The sequence below is a fragment of the Dryobates pubescens genome, chromosome 7 (assembly GCF_014839835.1).
Source record: "Dryobates pubescens isolate bDryPub1 chromosome 7, bDryPub1.pri, whole genome shotgun sequence".
NCBI lineage: Eukaryota > Metazoa > Chordata > Aves > Piciformes > Picidae > Dryobates > Dryobates pubescens.
Window position 1 is genome coordinate 21,808,609 of NC_071618.1, and position 26,064 is coordinate 21,834,672.

Below are 26,064 nucleotides of genomic sequence, written 5' to 3' on the forward strand. Positions count from 1 at the left end.
CAAACTGCAAGAGTTCCAGTGGATGTTTACTGTTTTGCAAAATCAGCCATTAACAGACTGTAAGAAACCTAAAAGATATTTAGCTGAATTTTGCTTTCCGAGGTACACTCAGATAAGGGAAAAAGGAGGTGAGAGAAATTGCAGGAGGAGGAGGAGCTGATCTGTCTCAAGGTGGAGCTGTATCTTGCATTAAATGGCATTGGCAGATTAAAGCTCTCTAGTGGGGAAGGGCTTAAAGGCTGAGTCAAAAGCCAAGAAGTCTCTTTATTTACGCCTACCTCCCAGCCCCTGGCAATCTGACTAATAACAAACTGAGCTAACAAGAAAGACTAGAAAGAGCTGAGAGAACACAGAAGCAGCTTGGATCTAAAAATCTGACAAAACAAGTGATCGAATCAAGCACTGCCGAGCATTTTGTTTGTTTACACCATCCAAATGCTTGCAAACAGTTAACTATATGCAGAAAAGTCAGCATAGCTGTGAAGTATGCTGTGAATTTTAATTGAGGAAAAGGGACAACTGCTTACAGGATGGTCTAATGTGCACGCTGCCTGGAAGATTTTTTCAATTGAATGCTTTGTACATTGTCTTCTGAACAAGGATTTTAACTTCACAGAGCTGTAGTATTACTAGAGCATGCAGAAAAGTGAAACTCAGAAGAAAGTCTGCATTTTTCACATGGAAAAATTACGCTGCATGGTAACAGCTGCTCCAACTGTGCATGACTGAGTGTCACGGAGTGTTACTGCTGTACAGGTAAGAACGATCACAGTTGGTTAAATAGCTTAACACAGGAGAAATTAATTTCTACATGACTTTGTATAACTTTTATGTTAAATTATGGCAAATTATACTGTATTTTAAGATGTCTGCCAGGTGCATTTATTCAAACTGCCAACTGTATAGAATATATGTATTAAGGAAATGCTGATTTCAGATCCCTTGAGAGGGTAGGAATGTTTTTTTTGTTACTTTTATTTCCTGAAGTGCAAGAGTAGTCTTAAATGCATCATCTGACTGTGATTACCTTCAGAATGTAATAAACAATTCCAAAGAAATTATAGAAATTACTAATTCTTAGCTTGATGCTTTGAAATTCTTCAATATGCTTTTTAAAAATAGCTAAATTAATGCAAGCAGACAAACAAAACCCCAAGTAAAGTGAGACAAGCTATTTTAATGTTTGAAAAACCCGGATTATTACCTGCTAATCTATAAAATGACTGCTTCTGAAAGTATTCAGCTTTGCCCTGTAGAAGGAACTGACATCTTTTAGTCTTTCAGAATTCCTACTGCAAGAAGCTGTTGTAAGTATGCAGTTAGTGGTGTCTTGCATGAAAGCAGACAAAAATGAACAAACTCAAAGTTATGTAGAATTTGCTGAAGAACTCACTGTGTGACACAGAAAGAGGTGGGATTTATCAAGTGTTTCAAGGGAAATATTTTTTTACTGTGAATGCTTTCAGTTAAATGTTGCTTGTCTATTACTTGAAAGAAGTATTTATTTTACAATAGTAGCTCACTGAGACCTTTATTACACATTTGTGAATATTCAGACCAAAACAAACCAAACAAACAAACAAAAAAAAAAAAGGAAAAAAAAGAAAGAAAGAAAAGGAAAAAAAGCAACTCTCCTATTAATACTTGGTGTAAGTATATGTGTGTATGAGATCTCTGGCAGTTATGTCCTCAAAAGTCTGACAATGATTAAAATGGGAATGTTTCCCAATTGGTTACAAATGTTGTTACTTTCATCTCTGAGAGGAGGTCTTTTATTTTTACAACCTAATTTCTCCATATGCACTAGAATGCAATATGCTTTTCAGATTTTTTTTTTTTTTTTCCATTTAGTTTTGCTCAGGGTCTTTGTAAGTGCAATTTGTGAATATGGTGCAGATTTAAGCTGGAATTCCTGTGAGAAAAAATGTACAGAAATAAAGCCTAATTAGTCATACAGTAGGTTTGAAACTGAGATCTTCGTCAAAAGCCTGCATTTTTTACCTTGGGTCACTGGGAAGTATAGTGATGCATGTAAAAAGAATAAAATTCTAATGCATTTTGATCCTGGAATTATTCTTCGTACTTCAAAAATAGCATTTTAACATGTTGTGTCTTACCTAATACTTCTCAGGAAAACAAACTTGAAGACATCCTATATTAAACATAGGCAGCTGGAGTTTAAGATTTTTTTATGGGAGACAAAATTATTTGTTTTACTGAGAAAAAGATAAAAGGCAATTTTTTCATGCTGTGAATTGCATTTACTACTTTTAAACTCATATATGTACTCTCACTTATCAGGAACTATTAATGGAAAAAAACTTAATTCTGCACACATTTTTTGTTGCTTCTGTGAGTGTGTGTGTCTAACACTGATACCATGACACTTAAGTGTCTGCACATATATATCTTTGCAATCAGTTTTAAGGGATGCCTTGCAAAATTATATTGCTAATAATAAAGGTGCATGATAAAATATGTATTGTCAGGACATGAAATGATATGGCCACACTGTAAGAATGTTCATGCATGTAATTGATTCAGTTCTTGTAAAAGGGTCTGATCTTTCAGAAATTAACACTTCAGCTGGTTGTGTAGTGACTTTCTGTGCTCCATGTTTCAATAACTTACTTTGCACGATCAAGTGTGCTTTATTAGATTACTTAAGGATTACTTAAGAATGTGTTAATTTCAGTCCTAGAATAAATAGAGCAGCCCAAAATATTTCTTGTGTTTTAAATCACCCATTCCATTGTAGATGTCTTTTTTTTTCTTTTTTTTTCTTTTTCTTTTTTTCAGGAAACATGGAAACAGTCAATTAAAGATCATAAACAGTGACCTCACTGCATCTTATAGATCATGAATTACCATTGCTCTTGCTAATTAAACAGGCTTAACAGAAAGAAAGATAATCTTCAGATGGAATTTATCAAAAATTAATGTAAATTGATGATAATAAGTGATTAATTTTGTCACGTAAATTTCTGCTTGCATCTCCCTAGTTGCACTGTAATGATGCAGGTATTGCAAAGTTCAAAATCAGCTTGACAGACGATAATTTGAGTTACATAATATACAGATGATACTCTTAAAGCATAGCTAGTTCCAGGTAAATTTCATAATTTCTTCGGTAATAAATGATTATAATAATTGGAAGGACTCTAATAATTAAACTGAAAAAGAAATGGTTGTCCCTTGCCTACCTGTTTGTTCTGACATGTAACTGCATCATCAGTTCTCTCTTCCTTTTCTGCACACAATTATTTTATATGCATATTATATACAAACATAATGTTCCTGCTTTCACTAAATATTCACAAACTATAACATATGCATTAAAATTTCATTAAAGCAAAACAGTTACTTTGTCTGCTTCCTTTTCAGTTTTGGGGTACAAGGATTGCAGAGGAAATGCCTTTTTGTTCACATACATAATACAGAACCAAAGGAGAGATTCCCTGTATCTTGACTGAATGGCCTTTTTTTCCACAATATTTTGCGGAACCAAAACAAACCTTCTTTCTTGTCTTCAGCAGCTGGACAACAATAAGTTGAGCTTAGCAAGGTGCTTTTAAAATTTCCAGTGCTATATGGCAACACAAAGAAACAATACGTAATGTTTTATTAACCTTGATATGAGTTGTTTAGTGTAGTAACTTCTTACTCTGTGTGCTGGCAAAATTCTACATGGTACATAAATAAAGAAAACGCACTCCTGCTTATCTCCTATTTTTGTGTATCAGCATGAAAGTACTGAAGCAAACCCTTATGACTGTGTTGATACATTCAGTACATTACAGTAAATATGTTTTTATTCGGTTAGAAAATCATTCAAATTTTTTTCTCAATGTAGTACTGTGTGAAAGGTGAGGTAGCTTGATGACAAGTATTAAGAATGGTTATTGCTTCTCCCTGCCCCAGGGAAAAAAAAAAAAAAATCAACCTTATGAAATAATGAACCTATTATTTTTATTTTGTTTCCTTCTTTACAGAATCCACTGGGCAAGATGAAGCTGTGGATTTTTATTCTACATTCAGTTGTGATTGCATCTGATCCTTTCCAGTCACAGCCTTCTTTTTCTTCAGTCAGAGGATCTTGTCAGAGTTTATGTTCCTGTGAAGAAAAGGATGATACCATGATTATAAACTGTGAAGAAAGAGGTATCAAGTTGGTATCAGAAATAAATGTCCCACCATCACGGCCTTTCCATCTTAATCTGCTAAACAATGGCTTGACTGTATTACATGTGAATGATTTTGCTGGCCTTGTTAATGCTATCTCTCTACATCTCGGTTTTAATAATATAGCGGATATTGATCCTGGGGCTTTCAATGGTCTCAGCCTTCTTAAGCAACTTCATATCAATCACAATTCTTTAGAAACACTTAAAGAAGATACATTTAATGGATTGGAAAATTTGGAGTTTCTTCAAGCAGATAACAATTTCATAACAGTGATTGAAGCAAGTGCCTTTAGCAAGCTCAACAGGCTTAAAGTGCTTATTTTGAATGATAATGCCATTGAGTATCTTCCTCCGAACATATTTCGTTTTGTGCCCCTGACCCATTTAGATCTTCGTGGAAACCAGTTACAGACACTGCCTTATGTTGGCTTTTTGGAACACATTGGTAGAATATTAGACCTTCAGTTGGAAGACAATAAGTGGGCCTGTAACTGTGATTTGCTGCAGCTGAAAATATGGCTAGAAAACATGCCTCGTCAGTCAATAATAGGTGATGTTGTATGCAATAGTCCTCCGGTTATCAAAGGCAGCATTTTAAGTCGGTTGAAAGAAGAATCACTTTGTCCCACGCATCCTGTCAATGAACTTGAAGATCCTTCAGGGTCTCTGCCCTTGGTTGTAACCACCTCTGTCAGTGATAGTCACCTATCAACTAAGGTAATTCCTATCCTGAAAGCTCCAACTAAAGAACCAAATTTAGTGCTTCATACTTCAAAGCCTAGTACTCAGTTTCCAGGAATCTATTGTCCCATCCCCTGTCACTGCACCAGCTATATGCTCTCAGGGGTTCTCATGCACTGCCAGGAGCGAAACATTGAAAGCTTGTCTGATTTAGGACCCCCTCCTCCAAATCCTAAAAAGCTTATTCTAGCTGGAAACATTATTCAGGCATTACTGAAATCAGATCTTGTGGACTATGTCACCTTGGAAATGCTTCACCTGGGGAACAATCGAATTGAAATCCTTGAGGAAGGATCCTTTATGAATCTGACCAGATTGCAGAAATTATATCTTAATGGTAATCATCTTACAAAGATAAGTCAGAATCTCTTTCTTGGTCTTCAGCACCTTGAATATTTGTACCTTGAATATAATGCCATCAAAGAGGTTTTGCCAGGAACGTTTAATGCTATGCCAAAACTCAAAGTCCTTTACTTAAATAACAACCTTCTGCAGACTTTGCCACCACATATTTTTTCAGGTGTTCCACTTGTCAGATTAAATCTGAAAACAAATCAATTTGCTCATTTGCCTGTGAGCAATATCTTGGATGAACTGCATATGCTGGTACAAATTGAACTTGAAGATAACCCCTGGGACTGTACCTGTGATTCAGTTGGGCTGCAAAAATGGATACAAAAACTGAGTAAGAATACAATGATGGGTGATATTTTCTGCAAATCTCCAGGACACCTAGCAAAAAGAGAACTGAAATCCCTTAACAGTGAAGTCTTGTGTCCAGGTTTAATAAACAGCCCTGCCCTACCAACTCATGCCAGTTTTGTAGTTGTGACAACTTCTTCTACTACTACCAACACTGCAGACACCATCCTGTGGTCCCTTACAGATGCTGTCCCACTTTCTGTTCTAATATTAGGACTTCTAATAGTGTTTATAACTATTGTATTTTGTGCTGCAGGAATAGTTGTTCTTGTTCTCCATCGAAGGCGAAGATGCAAAAAGAAACAAGCAGATGATCAAATGAGAGATAATAGTCCAGTTCACCTTCAATACAGCATGTATGGGCGTAAGACAACACACCACACAACAGAGCGCCCAGCTGCAGGTCTCTATGAGCAACATATAGTAACTCCCATGGTTCAGGTCTACCGCAGCCCATCCTTCAGCCCCAAGCATACTGAACAACAGGAGGAAGGAAGTGAGAAGGAAGCTAATGATTCCAAACATCTCTGCCGAAGTCTCCTGGAAAGAGAGAACAGTTCACCTCTTACAGGTTCAAATGTCAAATATAAAGCTACGGATCAATCTGCTGAATTTCTGTCTTTTCAGGATGCCAGCTGCTTCTATAGGAACATTCTTGAAAAAGAGAGAGAACTGCAGCAACTGGGGATCACAGAATACCTAAGAAAAAATATTGTCCAGCTCCAGCCTGACATGGAAGTTCGTTATCCTGGAGCACATGAGGAGCTGAAGCTGATGGAGACTCTCATGTACACCAGGCCAAGAAAGGTTTTTCTAGAACAAACTAAAAATGAGTATTTTGAACTCAAAGCTAATTTACAAGCTGAGCCTGACTACCTGGAAGTCTTGGAACAGCAAACATGAAGTGATAGTATGTTGGGCTGGGTTCAAATTTCTGTAATTCTAAGTAGGAACTGTTGTAAATAAAAGTGCCTTATTATAACATGTCAACAGTCAGAACTTAAGCACAGCAGTAATCCTATCAAAAAAACTCAGGGATCACTGTGGGAAGCCATGGAGTTGTGTGCAGGCAATATGTCTCACCCCAAGTTAAACATGAACTTTGTGTGATTGAACTGTGTGAGGAAGATTGCTTATTGCATTATTCCTCAACATTCCTGAAAGTTGTGCATGGTACTCTCAATTCTGTATGCAACCTATGGAAAAGTATTTATTATCTTTATTCTTTTTCATTTTGTTTTGCCCTTTTTTTTTTTAATTCCTGTTTTCCTCAGTTTAATTTGTTTTTCCCCATTTCTTTATTGTTTATATATAAAAAAAACCAAACAAAACAAATCAACCCACAACATAACCCTCACATCTGCGTTTGTAGTTATAAGGGCAGGGCGTATTGGTTAGGTTAGTATATGCACTGCACACATGTCCACTGTCTACAAACACACCTAACATACCCTGGTAATAAGTATGAAAGGAGTTGAAATGTTGTCATATAAAATTTCAGTTAAAAAATAAATATAAAATTACAATAACAAAAAAACTCAACACACAGACAAAAATATTTCTGTGTATGCACCCAGAGCCTGCAAATATTTAAGTATTTTACAAAGAACTTCATCATGTGAATTCAATATCAGTATGTAGAGAGAGAAATATGTAACTATGTTTACCCATCAAATTCAACAAAGAAAAAAAAAAAGCAAGCTTTTTGCTACTTTCCCTATTTGATAGCTTTAAGTTTGGACAATCTTTTCTTAAGCTGCTGCTATAAAATATTGTGCATCACTGGTGTTTCAACTCATAATCCTGGGCAATTTGAAAATCTACTGAGAATCAGCTGTAAATATATTAGTGTGTCTAATAAGTTCAATTTATATATATAAAAACAGGTTCTGTTTTTACTTTAAATATTCTTGAAGGAATTGAGTTTGCTGTGTCTAGGAAATTCCAAATGGAAATACAGGTTCTTTCCCACCCTACCCAAAAGGAACTCTGAGACATGATAACTGCAGCAAAGTATACACGTGAGAGAGAATAATAGTGTTTAGATATTTGTACAAATATATGTTATATTTTCTGAAATTAGAGGAAAATAAAGTGTTGTGGAAAAAATAGGTTAAAAAAAAAAAGTAGAAAGCTGAATGTTTATTTTTGCAATGAATTATTGCTAGATTTATATTTACTATTTATTCTGTATAATTTTGGTGTTGGATTTTGGGTTTTTTTTTAAACTCATGAGAAAAGGAAAAAAGCTTCTTCCTGACTGCCTTTCAAGCAAATCAAGAAACTACTCTCTATCAATGTTAAAAAAAACAAAACAAAAACCAAACAAAACAGTAGGTTTTTAAATGTGTTTTTTTCTTTAAACTCACTTTTTACAGAAGAAAACAATTCCTGCATGCACAAGTTTGGAAGTGTTTGGAAATTAAACACACTGCTTCTCACTCTTGTCATGTGGACAGAAGTAACTTGTCACAATTTCTGTGCATGACTGACATGCTGCCAAAACATAAATTCTGACCTGCTTTCATCTTCCTCTAAGCAAATCTTTTGTAAAATGACTATGCATGATTTTCCCCCTAATTTCTATTTGTAGAGTAAAAGATGATCTTAATTACTACATGTCTACATGTGTGTGCTAAACTTACAATTGAACACTTGATGAAATGAAAGTAAAAAGATATATTCTTTAGTTCAATATACTATCGATGTTTTACCTATTTGTATATACAAATGTGAGGTTTTTCATGTTCTTTGTACATATGTTGCTAAGAGAAAATTTTACTACACTACATATGAAAGTCAGATTCTCATTTCTTTCAAGTTTGCATAGAGATAATGACTTTGGTGCTATACTAATTTCTGTAATCTGAGGACCTGATCACATTTTCTCTGTTAACAAATCAACTTCCTTATCAATGTTTTTCAGAAGCCATCAGTTTGCTATGAAAGTCAAATTTGTTGGCTTCCAAAAATCAAAATATCACTTCTTAGAAAATAAGTATTATTTCCTCTTTCTATGTCTGAGAATAGTTTAGTTTATAAAACCTGTGTATTTATGAGGATTAGGAAAAGTAAGTCTGGTGAAAATGTATTTGTTTCAATGTTATCTTTATTGCAGGCAAGTAAAGATAATGCTAGATATTCCTTGTGCAGGTAAAGGTGAGACAGAAAGGAAAACACAGTTACATTAACTTTACATTAACTTAGTTATATAGTGTTATTGTACTTGTACTTACATATTCAAAACATCTGAATTGGTTGCACGGGCATGCCATAGAACCCAGGGAAAGCCACGCCCTGATCTGAAGGAGCAAATGAAGCTCAGGAGAGATGGCTTGCAGCATCAAAACAACATCAGTTGTCTACATTTAAAGTTTTGTTTCACAGGGGAAAACAAACCAATCAACCAACCAACACAACAAGTATATTTTTTATTTGAAATAAATAAGATGCAATGAAAAACTGAATTTAGTTGATAAAAATGACACTATAAAGCTTTAAATATTGAAACAGACCTTCTACTATTGTTGGTTTTTGAATTCTGAGATGTCAAATTACTGTAGAGAAAAAAACAAACTACACCACAACAAAAATGTAAATGATACTTGTTAAGATTTTGTATTTTACTGTCTTTCATTTCAGTAATCACTTCCATTTGTAAAAAAGATAGGTGTAAAAGTAACACCCTGCAATTGGCAAGCTTCAGGGAAATGATGATTCAGGTGCTCAGGCTTAGATTTAAGAGAAATAGCTTCAGACTAAAGACAGTTGCCACACACACAGATGTCACTTTGTTTAGCTGCTAACAGTTACTTGGCAGAATGTGGAGGACAACTGTGGCAAAACCTTCTTCTGTGAAGTCTTAAAGCATCAGAAAGAAGAGGGAGCAAATTAATGTCAAAGCAACTCAGTTATACAGCTGTATCAGAGTATTAATAGCTGAATTAAAGAGAGGTTTAGCTTTTATCTGTCCCTCAGCACAGAGGTTTGCATCATTCATTTTATAAGGACAGCTGTATTCTGTGGCAGTCTGCAACACCTCCAGTGGTTTTTCAGTATCCAGGAATAACTAAAATGTGTCACATAATCCACTTTCCTATCATCTGTTCCTTCTGGACTGACATGTAGACATGTTTTTTGATGAGGAGAAGTCTGCCTATAGCCTTAATCATTAATAACATTCTCAGACACTCATTTTCCAGCTATGAGGAAACTTTCTATTGAGGAAAATGTATATCGTCATAACAAAAATGGATAAGAATTTGCCTTACCTAATTATTCTTCCGTTGAAGAATACCAATATCTGATGATGAAAATTAAAAAAATACTTTAAAAATGTATAAGGAAGGTATCATGCCTACAAGGATGTTTCTAAACATTCATTGGAACTTTTTCATTATAAAAATTAGAGTTATGTCTTTAATGTTATTGCTGCTTGCAGAAAGTTGGGAGAAGTATTCAGAATTTTTTTCTTAAAACCATAGTCTCATATTTTACATTTTTCCACTAACAGCCACAGTTATAAGTGGTTTGATACATTTCACTTATCTAGAATAATAGAAGTTAGAAGGCAAAGCATGATTGACAGTCTGCAACAAAATGGATCCATTTTTATGCTGTCAGCACAATAGTTATAATTGAGTGCAAGAACAGTGCTTTGTCAAGCACACTGTTGTACGTGGAAGCTATGTTATTGTTGTTAGGGTACCTCAAGGTAACCAGTGCTATCATATTTACCCTCACATTTGAGACAAGGAAATATATTAAATAGCACTATAGACCTTTTCCCTAAATAAACAGATATTAAAGCAATATATTGCACTATTTTGTTTTAAATTGATATTATCTTTTCAACTTCACAAAAGACAAATGTGTTTCTCTTACTTATTCCTGCTACAAGTATTTTTCACATTAACTTTTAGTACTAGTACTTGAATATCTTACCTACAGTGATGTCCCTCCAAGCTTCTGGATAGAAGAAAACAACTCCCTAATCCATCCCCAACCCCCTCAAAAAAAAACCGAAAAAAACCCACCACCCCAAAAAAAACCCAACAAAAACAAACCACCCACAAAACAGAAAAAAAACCCAAAACAACCAACAACAACAAAAACACAAAACCTTCTAACAAATCCAGTAAATTTACATATAAATTAGGATGGTCCAATATTTTCACCTGTTCTTCTCCATTAGAATGACGGATTAACCTTTCTATAATCAATTTCAGACTGAAAATAAGTTCACACATTTTGTCAGTGATGTTCCAGAGTTACTATTTTCAAAGCCAAAATATTTGGCCTATAGACATTGTTTCTCTGATTGGAATCTGATAAAGGACTCCTCAGTATGACCTCAAATAGATGTTCACAATGTGCCACTTACTGACTAAATGGAGATTACTAATTGTATTGTATGATAAATTGAAAAGATAGTCTTGTTTGGGGTAGAAAAGATCCATTTCTGATGTGTTATTAAAAAGTGACATTTACCACAAATGAAACAATATTTTACAGGATAAAGTAAAAGTGGCAAGAGAAAAGGAGACTGGATCTCAAAGTCATCATAAGAAGAGATTCAGGATTATCATTCTGGGGATGCTATTGTTCTGGATTATGCTACTGTCTGCAGTATACTTTGTCAACCACACAAACACAACCTGCAAGTTTCACACAAATGTGGTGAAATCGTTATGTGGGTGGGAAAAAAAACAAACACACCTCCCCCCCACCAAACAAACAAACAACAATTAAATAAAACAATCAAGCAAGCACTTGTCAGTACATCTGTTGAGAAACTTTCTTAAGACTGGCATTTCTACCAACAATTTTTTTTTCTTAGCTACAGATAGCCCTCTGGAAGTGCAATCTGCCTGCTCCTTAGAGTAGTTTTGAAATGTGTGCATTCCCTTCAGCAGTCAGGGATTTGATGTTTGGTACACCCTGTGGGATTTGAGTCATGGAAGATGGATCTATTACTGATCTTCCATTATAAGTCAAATGACCTCTCCCTCTTTGGTTTTGTGTTATTTATTATATTCTTGATCTCATTTGAGGAGTTGGTATCAAATCTTTTTGTTCTTTGAAACAGAAATGAACTTCAGGTAGAACCAATATGGTAAAGATAATCACCATACTGAAATGATACAGCATGATGTTTGCTTTCCCGCACATCTCTTAACCAGTCAGCTTTGCCTTTTTGACACAACAGAATAAATTCTTAAAAGTCACAGTTTAATGGAAAACAGCTAACATCAAGGAAGAAAGTAAAGCACCAGATGCTCTTCAGCACTATGAAAGCAAGATGTGATGTAGTACTTTTATTTATTCAACGAGATGGAGTGCAAGTACATGTGTGTAGCACATTTAATATAACATTTACCAAAGTTTTGTGTTTTAAGACATTGACCTCGAAATATCCACAGCATGTTCCTCCTATTACTACTGGAAGGACAATTTTACTAATATTTGTAGATTATGCAATGTAATGATGGAATACAGAAAATAAGAAACAACTTGTTTTCATACTTCAAGGAAAAATGTTATTTATTGTAACTTCAGCTGTTTGCCTTTGTAGGTCAATTATTTCAGATTATTTCATTTTGAGATCTATTGTTTTACAAGTTTGGATTATTTTTTTTATTATTATTCTATCTGTAATTAATTACCAAATAAACTACAGAAGAGTATATAATTAGTTGTTCAATCAGCAAGAAATCTGAAACCATTTATATATGCAGACATGCTATGGAATATTAGCATAAACTTGCACTTTAAAATAAACTATAATATTCAGAGACTATTCAATGCTCTTTTTTTTGTATTTTTGAAAAGTCAAAGCCAACATAACACTTTCATAATGAAGCATACTTGGGTTAAATGCATATTAAATTGTCTTTTGCATCTTAAAAGACCTTTTTTGGGTAGTAGTGTATTATGTATTCCTATCCTTCTGCTGCAGTACGTTCACACACTTCACATGCCATGCAATTATCTAAGAAGTTTAGACTTAATTAAATATGTTGCATTCTCACAAGTGGTTGGCATAACTAGTAGTGAATGCAATTGTGTTCTTTTGTGAATGGAAGGCTGTTGTAACTGCACTTCTATAAATATCTTGTGTGTCAAATATCCTTTGAATACATCTGCTACATCAGGCCCCAAAGATCCTCTGAAATTTTTATGAAACTTGGTAAGGCACAAGATTCCAAGGTGCCTATTCTGTGCTAGCTTGTGCATGCCCATACACCCTAGATGTTTGGAAACTTGGAGGACAGTGAAAATTCTCTACTGGCACAGGTTGTATAGGAAAAGGTTTTCAGAACTTGTTAAAGATGTAGTTTGCTTTTTTTTCATCTGGCCTAAGGTGTTCAACATTCCTCAGCATTTCATCATATAATTTAAGGTTGACTATAAAACACTAATAAACCAGACATGAAGCATTTAAAGTCATTCTTCACAAAAGTTAAATTATTCCATGAGACACCGTGAAATGAAGATTAAGATATGGAGATTTTAACTGCCACACACATTACCCAAGTGTGTTTAAGCAAGGTGGTCTTATCTAAAGTGTCTGCAAAAAATCAGTCTCCAGACTTACAAAACCTCCTGTGAGATTCTGTAAAAGATGTAGAAGTCATAGTTGGTCTAGAAGAAGCAACAGTCTGCCTTGAAGGAGAATATTGGACTACATAGCTTCTCGGGTTCTCTTCTAGGCAAAGTAGATGCGCTTCTAATATAATTTTGTAAAAGATTTTTGATGACAAAGTATAAGAGTCTTTCTTTTCCCTACCTAGGCTTCCTGATTATGAAGTTAAGGAAACGGTCAATATTTTTAAGACTCCCAGTGAAATAAAAACTTTTCAACTAACCATCATTGGAGGTGTTCAGGAGGAGACTTGATAGGGTACTTGGTTGCATGGTTTAGTTGATTAGGTGGGCTGGATAATAGGTTGGACGCAATGATCTCGAAGGTCTCTTCCAACATGGTTCGGTTCGGTTCTATTCCATTCTATCCTATTCTATCCTATTCTATTCTATTCTAACTTCTGTAAGATAGAGAAAAGCAGTAATATTAATTCTACATCAAATTAAACAGTACTTCTCTGATGTTGGTCAGAATGCATGTGAAAAAGTATTTTATTTTTAAATGACAAGTGACTTCAAAGTTCTAAATAAAATGCTGAAACTACCTGAACCAGCTGAAGAGTGATACATTTCTGTACAAGTTAAATTAATGAAGCTTGTACTGGTGTTTTAATTCTTCAGGCATTTCAAAGGTAACTGTAATTTTACTTTTTGTAAAGGGTATTTCAGGGTGACAGTTCTTGCTGTACATTTTTTTATGCAGATCAAATTTTTATGCAGTATGTGATGGGTAGAATCCAATGGTATGAGATTTAACACATCCAAGTGCTGGGTTCTGCACATTGGCCACAACAACCCCATGCAGTGCTACAGGCTGGGGTCAGAGTGGCTGGAGAGTGGCCAGGCACAGAGGGACCTAGGGGTACTGGTCGATGGTAGGCTGAACATGAGCCTGCAGTGTGCCCAGGAGGCCAGGAGGGCCAATGGCATCCTGGCCTGCATCGGGAACAGTGTGGCCAGCAGGAGCAGGGAGGTCATTCTGCCCCTATACACTGCACTAGTTAGGCCGCACCTCGAGTCCTGTGTCCAGTTCTGGGCCCCTCAGTTTAGGAAGGATGTTGACTTGCTGGAGCGTGTCCAGAGAAGAGCAACAAAGTTGGTGAGGGGTTTGGAACACAAGCCTTATGAGGAGAGACTGAGGGAGCTGGGGTTGCTTAACCTGGAGAAGAGGAGACTTAGGGGTGACCTTATTGCTGTCTACAACTACTTTAAGGGAGGTTGTAGACAGGCAGAGGTTGGTCTCTTCTCCCAGGCAACCAGCACTAGAACAAGAGGACACAGTCTCAAGCTGCACCAGGGGAGGTTTAGGCTGGAGGTTAGGAGGAAGTTCTACAAAGAGAGAGTGATTGCCCATTGGAATGGGCTGCCTGAGGTGGCGGTGGAATCACCATCACTAGAGGTGTTCAGGAGGGGACTTGATAGGGTGCTTGGTTGCATGGTTTAGTTGATTAGGTGGTGTTGGATGATAGGTTGGACACAATGATCTTGAAGGTCTCTTCCAACCTGGTTTATTCTATTCTATTCTATTCTACTCTAATATACATGTTAAATTAAAAATATTTTTCATATAAAATTTTACTTTGAATCTTTTTAATTTTGAAGCTGCAGTTTGAGCAAGATGTTTCTCTAAATGTAACCGATTTAGCCAAATCAAGATCTATTTGATATGAATAGATTTTCAGTGTTAAAAATCATGTGGACATTTTCATAGCTTTATAGTCAGCAATTTGGCAGAGGACTGTTTTATAATTTGCTTATGATGTTTCTGGCAAGAGTATCTTGACAGAGAACATTTCTTAAAGAAATGTAAAAAAAAAATAAATGTTTCTAATATACTTAAGCAGCATTTAGAATCCAGTGTATCTTACAAATTATCCTAAAAAATATAATCTCTTCTGGGTTGTTTTATGGTTTTTTTTTTCCCTATTCCCTAGGTGATATTGGATGTGCACTTTCCTCTTCTTGTTTTCTCAGATTAATTTTCTGCTTAGCTAGGATCAGACAGTATGAAATTTCTGGGCTTTGATGATTGAAGTAAGTGTACTTCTTTCTAGTAAACACATCATCAAGGATTACATTGGTTATTTGTCTTGTTTATTACCATCTTCTTTTGGCTCAAGAACCACTGCAGGTAAGACTGTAATTTTCCTTTCCCCATTAGAAAATCTAAAAATGAGAACTCTTTCAGAGAGTTTATTATTATAAAATATATTAATTTCTTTACATGTGTTGCAAATATTCAGTGAGACTACATATTTATTCACATATATTTTCTCAGATGGAAATCTCTTTGGTTCAATTGCACTTCAGATTATTTCAGAAAACAGATCATGCCTCTTTTCTTCATCAGTCAGATCCTATCTTTTCCTTCTGTGTATTCTTAAGAAAAGAAGGTTCAGGCAGTATTCTTGTTGAACAGCAAAATAATACTAGACCCCTCTTTGGTCTAAGTGCAGGGCTTCATCTCAGCATTTATTAATAATCAGTCTTTTCACAATCCTTGTGTGGTATGTTATCTATTACCTAAACCCAAATACTTCCATATACATTTTGAGCCAAAAATCATGCCAAGATATGTGTTTGTTGGGGTTTTTTTTTGTTTGTTTCTTTTGGGGATTTTTGTTTGTTTGTTTGTTTTTCATACTGTAGGTATGTATTTCAATTATTCTTGGAGACTGGAACTTTGATTTGACCTAGAATGCTGTTAGGAAGTCTGTAATATATAGGTGCATAGGATCACTGTGGAAACAAATTTTCTCAGTCATGCTTGTAACCAAGATTGAATTCTTGCTTTTTTTAATGAAATCTTTTTCAATAGTAATTACTGACAGCTTCCATTCTTACGATAGTTCTATATTGCAGTAATATTGTAAATGAAACCTGGATGTGTTTCTACCAGAGCAATTAGTCGTCCAGGGAGGAAATGAAAGATTCTAGTGATTAAAATAATCACAGAGAATCATTCCTGCAAATGTAATGAAATTACTTCTACTTTGAGCTTAAACAGAGACATGAGTTCAAAAGATTTTTTCCAAAACAGATATAAAAATGTTCCTTAAAAAATGTTCCTTACTCCTACAGTTCAAAAGTAGACACCAGTCATGTAATACTTTGATACTAATGATGATCAAAAATGTGATAATTTTCTAATGACACATAACAATGACCACTCACAGAGATTTAAAAATATCCTTCCAACATAAAAAGTTTTGGGTTTTTTTGAGACAAGAAATGCTTAAATAGGCTATAGTTATACATAATATTCTCTTAGTACTGCAGTGAAACTCAGTCTTATTTTTAATAGGAAGATCTGAGAGAGGACTGAAAAACACAAGCTGTGTTCTAGTTTAAAAAACTGTGAAAAAAAAAAAACCAAACAAAGCCAAAAAAGAAAAAAACAATCCAAAGAAATGAGTAATTAGTGTGTGTGTGTGGGGGGAAGTGAAAAACCAACATGCAAGCAGTAAGTATTGATCCATTGATCTCTGGTTATACTATCATATATTTCTCTTCAATATATGTTTTGCTTACATTTCTTTTATTTCTTTTTTGTTTGTTTCTTTTGCTTTTATTAATATACATATAACTTTATGGCCCAAATAAATTTAAGTGTGGATTTTTTTAGGTGACATCTTCCTAGGTGTTTGTTGCTCACAGTTGCACAATGACATAGTTTTGATCCCGGACTTTTAAAACAAAACAGATCTGTAAAGTCTTAGTAAGCTTACTAGAGTATAGCTCATTACTTCCATTCTTTTCTCTTTTGGAATAAAAACATCACAATGCAATCAAATAAAGCAATAATTATATGGGGGGAGTTCAGGAAGAAAAGTACTTACAGCTCAAGCTGGCTGAGAATTTTCCATCAAAGTACAGTTCGATGAAAAAAGTCTGTTGTAAAAAACCTTCAGTATTTCACATAGGAAGATTTATTTTTTTCCCAAAAAAAACAACACCTACTTTTTCTGGTTGAACACAGTTATCAATAATTAGATATTTCAGTTTGTCAGAGTGTTCTGTTTTGGCATTATCATCTCATAGAATCTTATGGAAATTGTAAGGTAAGAATTTATAATTTTATGTTTTTGTTGTTATTTTTGAAAATGTTTATTCATTGAGCAACAACTTCTGTTATATCTTTGCAATTTTCTATCTAGCTTGATTACTGGAAGGCCTGGCTACTTGAAAATAATAGGATTATGGGTAATACAGAGTGTAAGATGGCAGAGTATTTTGGCATTTCTGGTAAGAGTTTCAGTGGTTATAACAGCCAAAATTGGGTCAAGCTAAATTAAATTGAATGGATTTTTATTGTGGTGGTTGTTTTGTTTTGTTTTTTTGAGGGTTTGGATTTGTTTGTGGTTTTTGCTTTTCTCCTTTTTAAAATATGGTGATCATATAAACTTTCTAATCTTCCTCAATATGAAGGAATGATAATTATAATTACATTTTAATGCTTTATCAGGAACTTACTTTTGGCCTTTTGTACAGATTCAGTTTGGATATTGTGTCACAGAAGATCCATTGTAGTAGGAACATTGTCTTCTGTATACTGTCATCGGCCAGATTATGAGAAGATATAAACCCATGAAAAAATGGATGTCCACGAATATATTTCAAAAATCCAAGAGAAAATAATTTAGTAACTTGAAAAACGCTTTCTACTTTAGTATTTCTTTTTTGCTTCTTTTAGGATATACTAATATCTGCTAAGACATTTGTAGAGGATACAAGTAATTTCTGTATAGCATAGAAAAGAGAATTAACTATTAAAAACATTGAACTAAGCATAATAACATTCAGGTCATCTATTTTTCTTTTATTTTTTAAAGATCAGATGCTGTAGAGCATAAAAGAACAAAGTTGTTTCTTATATTAATGTTACATAATTTTTTCTTGATTTCTATTTGAACATCACCCTCTAACTCTTCAGCTTTAGCTGTGAGACATTCACTAAAGAGATTTTTTTTTTCTGCTGTCACCAATAAAACAGGAAAAAATATCTGAGAAGAAAAGCTGCTTTGCTAACATCTATCTGCTGAAGACATATGTTTGTTTCTCTACCTGTTTACCTATTAACCTTTCTTAAGCTGTGTGTGTGGATCAGTTTTTCTACTCCAGCAGCCACTGAACATGTTTGTTAAATATTCTTTATAAATATTTTTTCAGAATACATAAGATGTGAAGCCCATCAACAAGTTAAGCTTCCAGTTGGGAAGTTTGATAAGGAATTCCATCTGTGGTAGCATATTTGTACTATTTATATAAAAGAAACTTGACAGTTACAACATGTTTTCTGCACAGTTGATAGTGCATGTTAAGTGTATTATCAGAGATAATCCGAGCACTGCTAATATTATTACAGGGTCTGTTAGGCCCTCCCTAGATTCAGAGAGCTATGATCTCTTTCAACCACTGACACTTGTCTTTTATACTGTAACTTAACTGCAGATTGTCTTTTGTACTATAACTTGCCCAATAACCCACCATCAAAACTGAGTGAGTGTTGAAGATATTATTGACACCATCATTTTCATTAAAAGAGTACAATATACAATAATATTTTTTCCTGAACACTAGGACATAAGACATACATTCTTTTTTCTTTTACATTTTTACTTATTTGTTGTTTCATTTATTAAAAATTGTGGGCTTGCCACAGTGGTATCTTTTATTGAACTAATGTTTAATGACTTACATTTCTTTTTCCAGAGTGGAAGGTCTTTCCCCATGATAAGTCGTTCTTGTTAAGTTATCAAGTTGATTTTTAAGAAATGAATCATCTGTATTTCCCAACAGCTTATGCTACTCTTATACACTTGCTCCTAGAACCTCATTTTCCAAATAATAGCAAGGCTTTACTTCATGTTGCTCAAATGAAGAGCTTTTTCTGTCCATACATACAGTGGAGTGCCTCACACATGTTGAGAATATATGCAGCATTAATGAGAAACAGCTGAATTTCATGATCTATGAGTAGGATATTTTTAAGTACTATTGTTTTTTACTTCTCTCCATCGTAAGAAGGATACACAACTGTTGTAGAGAGTCCAGAATAGGGCGACAAAGATGATCCAAGGCCTGGAACACCTCTGCTATGAGGATAGGCTGAGGAAGTTGGTGGTGTTCAGTCTGGAGAAGAGCAGGCTCTGGGGGTCACCTTATAGCTGCCTTCCAATACCTGAAGGGAGCCTACAGGAAGGCTGGAGAAGGACTTTTCATAGGGATGTTTAGAAATAGGACAAAGGGGTATGGTTTTAAGGTGAGGGAGAGTAGGTTTAGACTGGATCTTAGGAAGAAGTTCTTTGATATGAGGAAGGTTGTGGATGCCTCCTCCCTGGGGGTGTTCAAGGCCAAGTTGGATGAGGCCTTCAGCATCCAAGTCTAGTGGAGAGGCATCCCTGTCCATGGCGGGCAGATTGTTGGAGATGATCTCAAAGTTGCCTTCCAACCTGAAAAAAAAGCAAAAAGAAAAGACATCCCAACATTATATTCTTTTTCCCTGTCCTCTTGAGTGTCCATAAAGCACCCAAAAAATCTATGGATGTTCTGCTGTAGTTAGTAGATGATATTAGGTATTAATGCACCATTATATATATGCTTTATACTGATCCAGAAAACCCAGAGAGGATAGAAATTGAGCAAGTGAAGAGCCAGGGCCTGCTATTTCAGTATGTTAATGGAAGAATTAAATATTTGTTTTTCATGAAGTGCAATCATTGAGAATTTAAGTGGCAAATTTGGTAAATTTCTATTATATTAATATTTTTCTGTAACACTGGCAATATTCTTATTCATTTGTTGTAGCAACGACATTGTAGGGACTGGATATGCTGATATGCCTCTAATAGAGAAGTATTTTATCAAAGACTTCTTTTTATGTAAAATGAGTTTTTTTTAATATGCGAGGAATAAAAAAGATCCCTGAAATGAGAGCAAAAGTATTTTCTTTTCCTTCACTTCTGTATAGTTATTGTGTTCACATGAATTTAGGAGAGAGAAGAAAAAAATATATATTGTCATTAGTGTTTGTTCCTCTTGACTTGGATGCTTCTTTATTTTCCAAGGTGGTTTAATGAAGCTAACCTAAATGGCCAAAGCTGCAAAAGCACTGTTCATTCCTTTTTCTAAATGACTCCAGATAAATTTTCTTACAGTTTATATCAAATGGAACAAAGAAAGAAAAAAAAAAAAGGCTTTTTTAATTGCCAGTTCTGTTAATTAACTGTGGAATATTACAGGCAAATGTCATTTTCTCTAGTCATTTTCTCTAGTTTTAGCAGCAGTAGAACTTGATGATCTCAATGATTTCTTCCAACATCTATAGTTCTATGCTCTTTGGAAAGAATAACATTATAAGTTTGAAGTCAGAGTTGTAATAACAACAATTTAACTCACTTTCCCAAAGCCATATTGGCTGTGCTATATTATTGAACAAATCGTACCTTCATGGTCTTCAATAATCATGTGTTACATTCGCAGATTAAAAATTTAGTTAAATAGCTTAACTCTATGATGTGATTTATTCTTTTTGTCAAAATTCAGTAATTCCAAAACCTCACCTTTCATTGCTTAAAATCTGTATGTTTGTATTTGCTTTGGCATAAAACAATACTCATTGTGTAACTGGTCCTTTACAAATATGAAAAAGAGTAAGGTTCATTATAGAATGACAGACCCTTTTAAACTGTTACAGGAAATCTTAAGGAAGAACAAAGCAGCTGTACACTGTCGAATCATTTATTTGAGTAGGGTTATATTCACAGAATGTAATAACACAAAGTATATGGGTTTTACCATGTATTTTCTCATTTGATGGAAAACCAACTAGATGAACATGGACAAAGATCGCAGTCTAAAATATATATGCATGCATATATGGATAAACAGAAGCATATATGCATATTATATATCAATAAATAAAGAGCAAACCCCTTAGATTTCTTTGTAAAGTATTAAGGTTTTGGTTTGTTTCATTTTTTTCAGTTAAAGCAGGACAGGGAAAAAAATCAGTAGATGTCTTTTAAAAAAAAAAAAAAAAAGACATGTTGGTGTCGCTCCATGAACTGACTGTGACTAAAGAAAGCTAGTTCCAAAAAGCCAGACATTTATATACAACAAATAATAATATTTCCTGTTTATCCAAAGCCAGAAAGGCATCAGGTAAATTCATATTGTCAGATTTTTCCACCATACTTGAAGAATAATTTAGCTGGAAAAAAAGAGGATCGTTGTCCAGAAAATATAATTTCTATGAAAAGATTGAATAAAATGAGACTGCTTATCCTAAAAAACCCAACCCAACCAACAACAACAAAAAATCCCACCAACCAAAAAAACCCACCACAAACAAACACAGAAATCCAAACAAAACATGAAGGAGCATGTTGACATTCTCTAAATATATTGACAATACCTAAATGTACTGTTTAAAGAGGAGATGAATAATTTCTAAGATATAAATGTAATAATGGACTTAAAATTTAATGGGAAAAAATTAGGTTAGATGTAGCTAACAAAAAATAAAAACTTTAAAAAACAACCATGGAACTTTGTAGCAAATGTAGCAGAACATTACATACATTGTTTGAAAGGCTGTTAAATTTGTTATGAGTGTATTTAAATGAGGTTAGATAATCATCTATCAGGAATGAGTACCCTTAATCTATCCTTCAAGAAGTGACTTTAGCTCTAGGATTCCAGGATAAATGGTGAGATTTTTGTTTTTTACATATTTCATAATTGTAATCTTCATTTTAAGAAAAAAATCTTCATTTTTAAGAAAAAAAACCAGGACAAAGTCTTATTTTTGTATAGTCATTGTGACTTAATATTTGTATATAATAATATTTAAATTCTGAAGTCTGAGTGGGAAGACATAGTATCACAGGCCAAGTACCCTATATGCATAATACTTTATTACTGTTAATACAGTAGAAGAATTTATGTCTTTCTCGTGGGAAAATGCTTTTAATCCTCAACTTTTTCAATCACTTCCAAAAGCAAACAATAAAATTAATTAGCAGGTGTATTGTGCTCTATTTAATGTAATATTTTAATGCAGCTATTAAACTAATGTGTTCATAGTGTGCAGTGTTAGCTGTGTTTGTTTTTTTTTTTAAACCTCAGATTGCTCCCTGCCAGATAAGAAACTGGAGTGAGACCTTGTACTTCATAGAAACATATTTGTTTGCACTATAATTACCAAAAAAAAAAAGCCTGTTTCAGAAGTTCTGGGGTTTTATTTATAATGACATTCCCTTTTTCTATTGCTACTTAGAGCAGTGCTGATTTCTAATCAGATCAGGCATCAAGTTAATTTGTGCTTCATGAAGAATTCATTGAAATAATATATTCTAGAAGTGGAAATATCAAGGGTAAGTCTGAAAAGGTTTAAATCCACAAAAAAAGTAACAGAAATTACTTTGAGTTCTTTGTGAGCAGTGGGAATTATCATTTGGGTATGTAAGTTTTTTCAGCTCAATCATAACCCTTCCCTGATTACTTTGAAAACATTTTAGAAAACGCAACTGTCAAGTTCAAATAGTTCTTCCACACTCATTTTGCTGACACTGTGTTTATGATGTTTGTGGCATTTGGCTTTAATCATTAGATACGTGTGCTGCCATATGAAGAATTTTTCTTGGAAAGGTATATTTTTGTAAATAGTTTTGTTTTCTGTTATGCATAAAGGAGTGGCTTAACACCGTTAAGGATGGTTGGATGCTGTGTAATTTTTTCCTTCTTGTAAAGGAAACATATATAAACGTGATAGGTGTATGCAGTTGATAGGCAATTTTGTGGTGATTAGCACCATTTTATCCCAAAAGGAAAACTCTCATACAGAACTCTTCATATTAGAAGAGAAATACAATCTTGAATATAATTCTCTTCAGAAAGTGAAAAAGAGGTTAAACCAGACATGGTGTTTTGTACAGACTGCATGTTTCCAAATCTTTTTGACGTGCTGTCCAGAAGAATCAACGAGGCAACCAAGGGGATTGAGAAGAGACTCCCTAAGTGATTTTAAAAAGTAATACAGTTTCTTAATTCATCAACTGTTACTAAATTAGTTCTCTCCCTCGACTGTCACCTCAGCTTTCATTCAAACACAATTCTACAGTTATAACTAACTGCAGGGCATGTATTCACAAAAGCATCTAAAATGCATCTCTTTTTTTGGCAGATGTTCCCTGTGTATTGTTCCACATTACAATTTCTTTATAATGATTGTAGTACAGTAATACTGTTAAGAGAATAACAATACCATAATATGCCTTCATAGCTTAAAGATTGTTCAGCATATCAAATAGATGGACCTCCTTTTCCTCCAAAACTAGTGTTATTATAACAACTTTGCCTCTGAATGGAAATGAGTGAATAGTAAATTTAAAGAAATCTTAATATGTGTGGGTAAAATGTGTAAAATATGCTCAAGCATTCATATGTACATCCATAAACATAGACATCCATACACCATTTAGTTCCTGATGCCTTTTTAAACACACATCTATACCACGGTCTTTAGCTCTGTTTTCCTTCAGGTCATATCTGAAAGCCCATTTGCCACTGTGCCTCAAAAAGATTTTTAGTCTCTCACTTTTATTAGTGATTAGTAAGCATCCTGGTTTGGTTTTTTGTTGTTTTTGGTGGTTTTTTGTTTGTTTGTTTTTTATTTAAACATATATACTTTGAAGGAAGTCAACTAACATAGAGGTCACTGGACAAACAAGTCTTTTCCTCTCCTTATTTTCCTTTCACTCTCAAGAACTGGCCACAGGACCTAGGAAACCTTACCAGAAAAGGAACAGGAGATGGAACGTTCACATCTACCAGCTCTCCCACTTACTTCACGTTTATATGCAATGCAATTTTATGCAAATAACATTACCTTGTATCCTGTCAGCTGTTTTCTTTCCCAGGCAAAAGAGGAAGAAAATGATGGGAACATGTGTAAAAATTATTGGGGATTTTGGGACTCAGGGAAGTAGGTCATGAAATTGGAAGGCTGAGAGAGGTGAGCTTGCCACAGCTCCATGTTTCTAAGTCAGCCAGTAGCAGGGCTCAGATTGTATTTGTAGTAGGCACAGGTACACAAAAATACACACATTCAACACACATACGTGTGCATGTATATATACATAATGTAAATACGCACCAACACAGCCAGCACAGAAAGGCATGCTCAGCATCAAACAAATACTAACAGCATCAATGGCCTCATTCTGTTTCCCTTTCTGGCTGATCAGGGTGAAAGTCTGCTAGCGGGAACATGTGTACATATATGCAATGTAGATTTCTCCAGTAGCTAGTCTCAGTCTGCTCAGTAGCTACCCTTGGATCCTAATCTCACAAAACAGAACTGTCTCCTACTTGAGCCTCCATAGTCTCTCTACCAGCTGGACAGAACACCCTTAATTCCTTCAACAGCCAGCTCACAAGTTAACAGTTCCTATGGTTGTCCACTTGCTGCTCAGTACCTGGTGTTTGTTTGTTTGTTTGTTTTAACTGAATGCCTTTTTCTTTTTTTAATGAATGCATAGTTCTCTTCAAGATGATACACCAACTTGATATATATTCAGAATATTACTAATTTTCTGTCATTAATTTCACAACAAAGAGTAAATATTTCACTGCAGATGATTGAGCTGGGATTTTTTAGCCTGGAGAAGAGGAGGCTCAGGGGAGACCTCATTGCCCTCTACAACTACCTGAAAGGTGGTTGTAGCCAGGAAAGGGTTGGTCTCTTCCCTCTAGTAACCAGCACCAGAACAAGGGGACAGAGTCTCAAGCTGCGCCAGGGGAAGTTTAGGCTCGACGTGAGGAGAAAGTTCTTCATGGAGAGAGTCATTTGTCATTGGAATGTGCTGCCCAGGGAGGTGGTGGAGTCACCATCCCTGGAGGTGTTCAAGAGGGGATTGGATGTGGCACTTGGTGCCATGGTCTAGTCATGAGGTCTGTGGTGACAGGTTGGACTCGATGATCTTAGAGGTCTCTTCCAACCTTGATGATACTGTATACTGTGATTCCTGAAATGCCAGGTAAACTAGATAAACCCATATCATTCCTTTGCTTCCCTTAAATACAATTTGTCATTCACAGGGAATATAAATTCCAGTGTAAATGCACTGTCACTTTTTTCTCAGAGGGAAGCCAGGAAACTACAGCTGCAGCTATGCAACAATGTGGTTTATTTTTACAGTTTAATCTATCTTTATTATAAGCCATGGGGAGGAATAGAGTGTTTAGCTTTTTGTCTCCTATTGGACATGCTGAGATTAATCTCTGTCTTTTTACAAAGGGGAGAAAAAAAATAATTAACACTTGTAATATTTCAGTGAAAATACATCAATCAGACAAAGAAAGAACACATTATTTTGGTAATGAACATGAAACCTATACTGAAATAAGTTTAAAATAAATGAGATAGAAAAAAATCTAATTTAAGATAGGAAGAACTTCTAAGCTGTTGTTTCCAATAGCTGAAACAAAGTTCAGCAGTTCTAGGTTAAAGTTATATCTTATATAGCATACTGCTAGCACTGCAAATTCAAAGTAGAAAAATAAAACTAATAATAACAAAAATAAGTAGTGTTGTTGTTTGTCAAGCTTTCTTAAATGTACTCTCAGTCTTATTTTTCCTCACCACATAATATATTTATAAAATCTTGGGTTTGCTTATGCATTGTCACAAGTGTTTTGTCTTTCATAACAGTAACATAACACTGAAAACACAGTCTTAATCCTGTATCTTTAAATCTATTTGGAGAGGAGTAAAAGCAGGTCAAACTCT

General features: G+C 34.6%; 1 protein-coding gene across 1 annotated transcript; it reads left to right on the forward strand.

Annotated features, from left to right (window-relative positions):
- The first annotated feature begins 277 nt into the window (after positions 1-277).
- SLITRK6 (SLIT and NTRK like family member 6) lies at positions 278-6,864 on the forward strand. The gene is made up of 2 exons (XM_009905777.2): positions 278-756; positions 3,993-6,864. Exon 2 carries the CDS (start codon positions 4,008-4,010, stop codon positions 6,528-6,530), a length of 2,523 nt encoding a protein of 840 aa, XP_009904079.1. The 5' UTR covers positions 278-756; positions 3,993-4,007; the 3' UTR covers positions 6,531-6,864.
- The last annotated feature ends 19,200 nt before the right edge of the window (positions 6,865-26,064 follow it).

Coding starts and splice junctions, on each gene's coding strand:
- SLITRK6 (XM_009905777.2), top strand. CDS start 4,008: ATGAAGCTGTGGATTTTTATTCTACATTCAGTTGTGATTGCATCTGAT.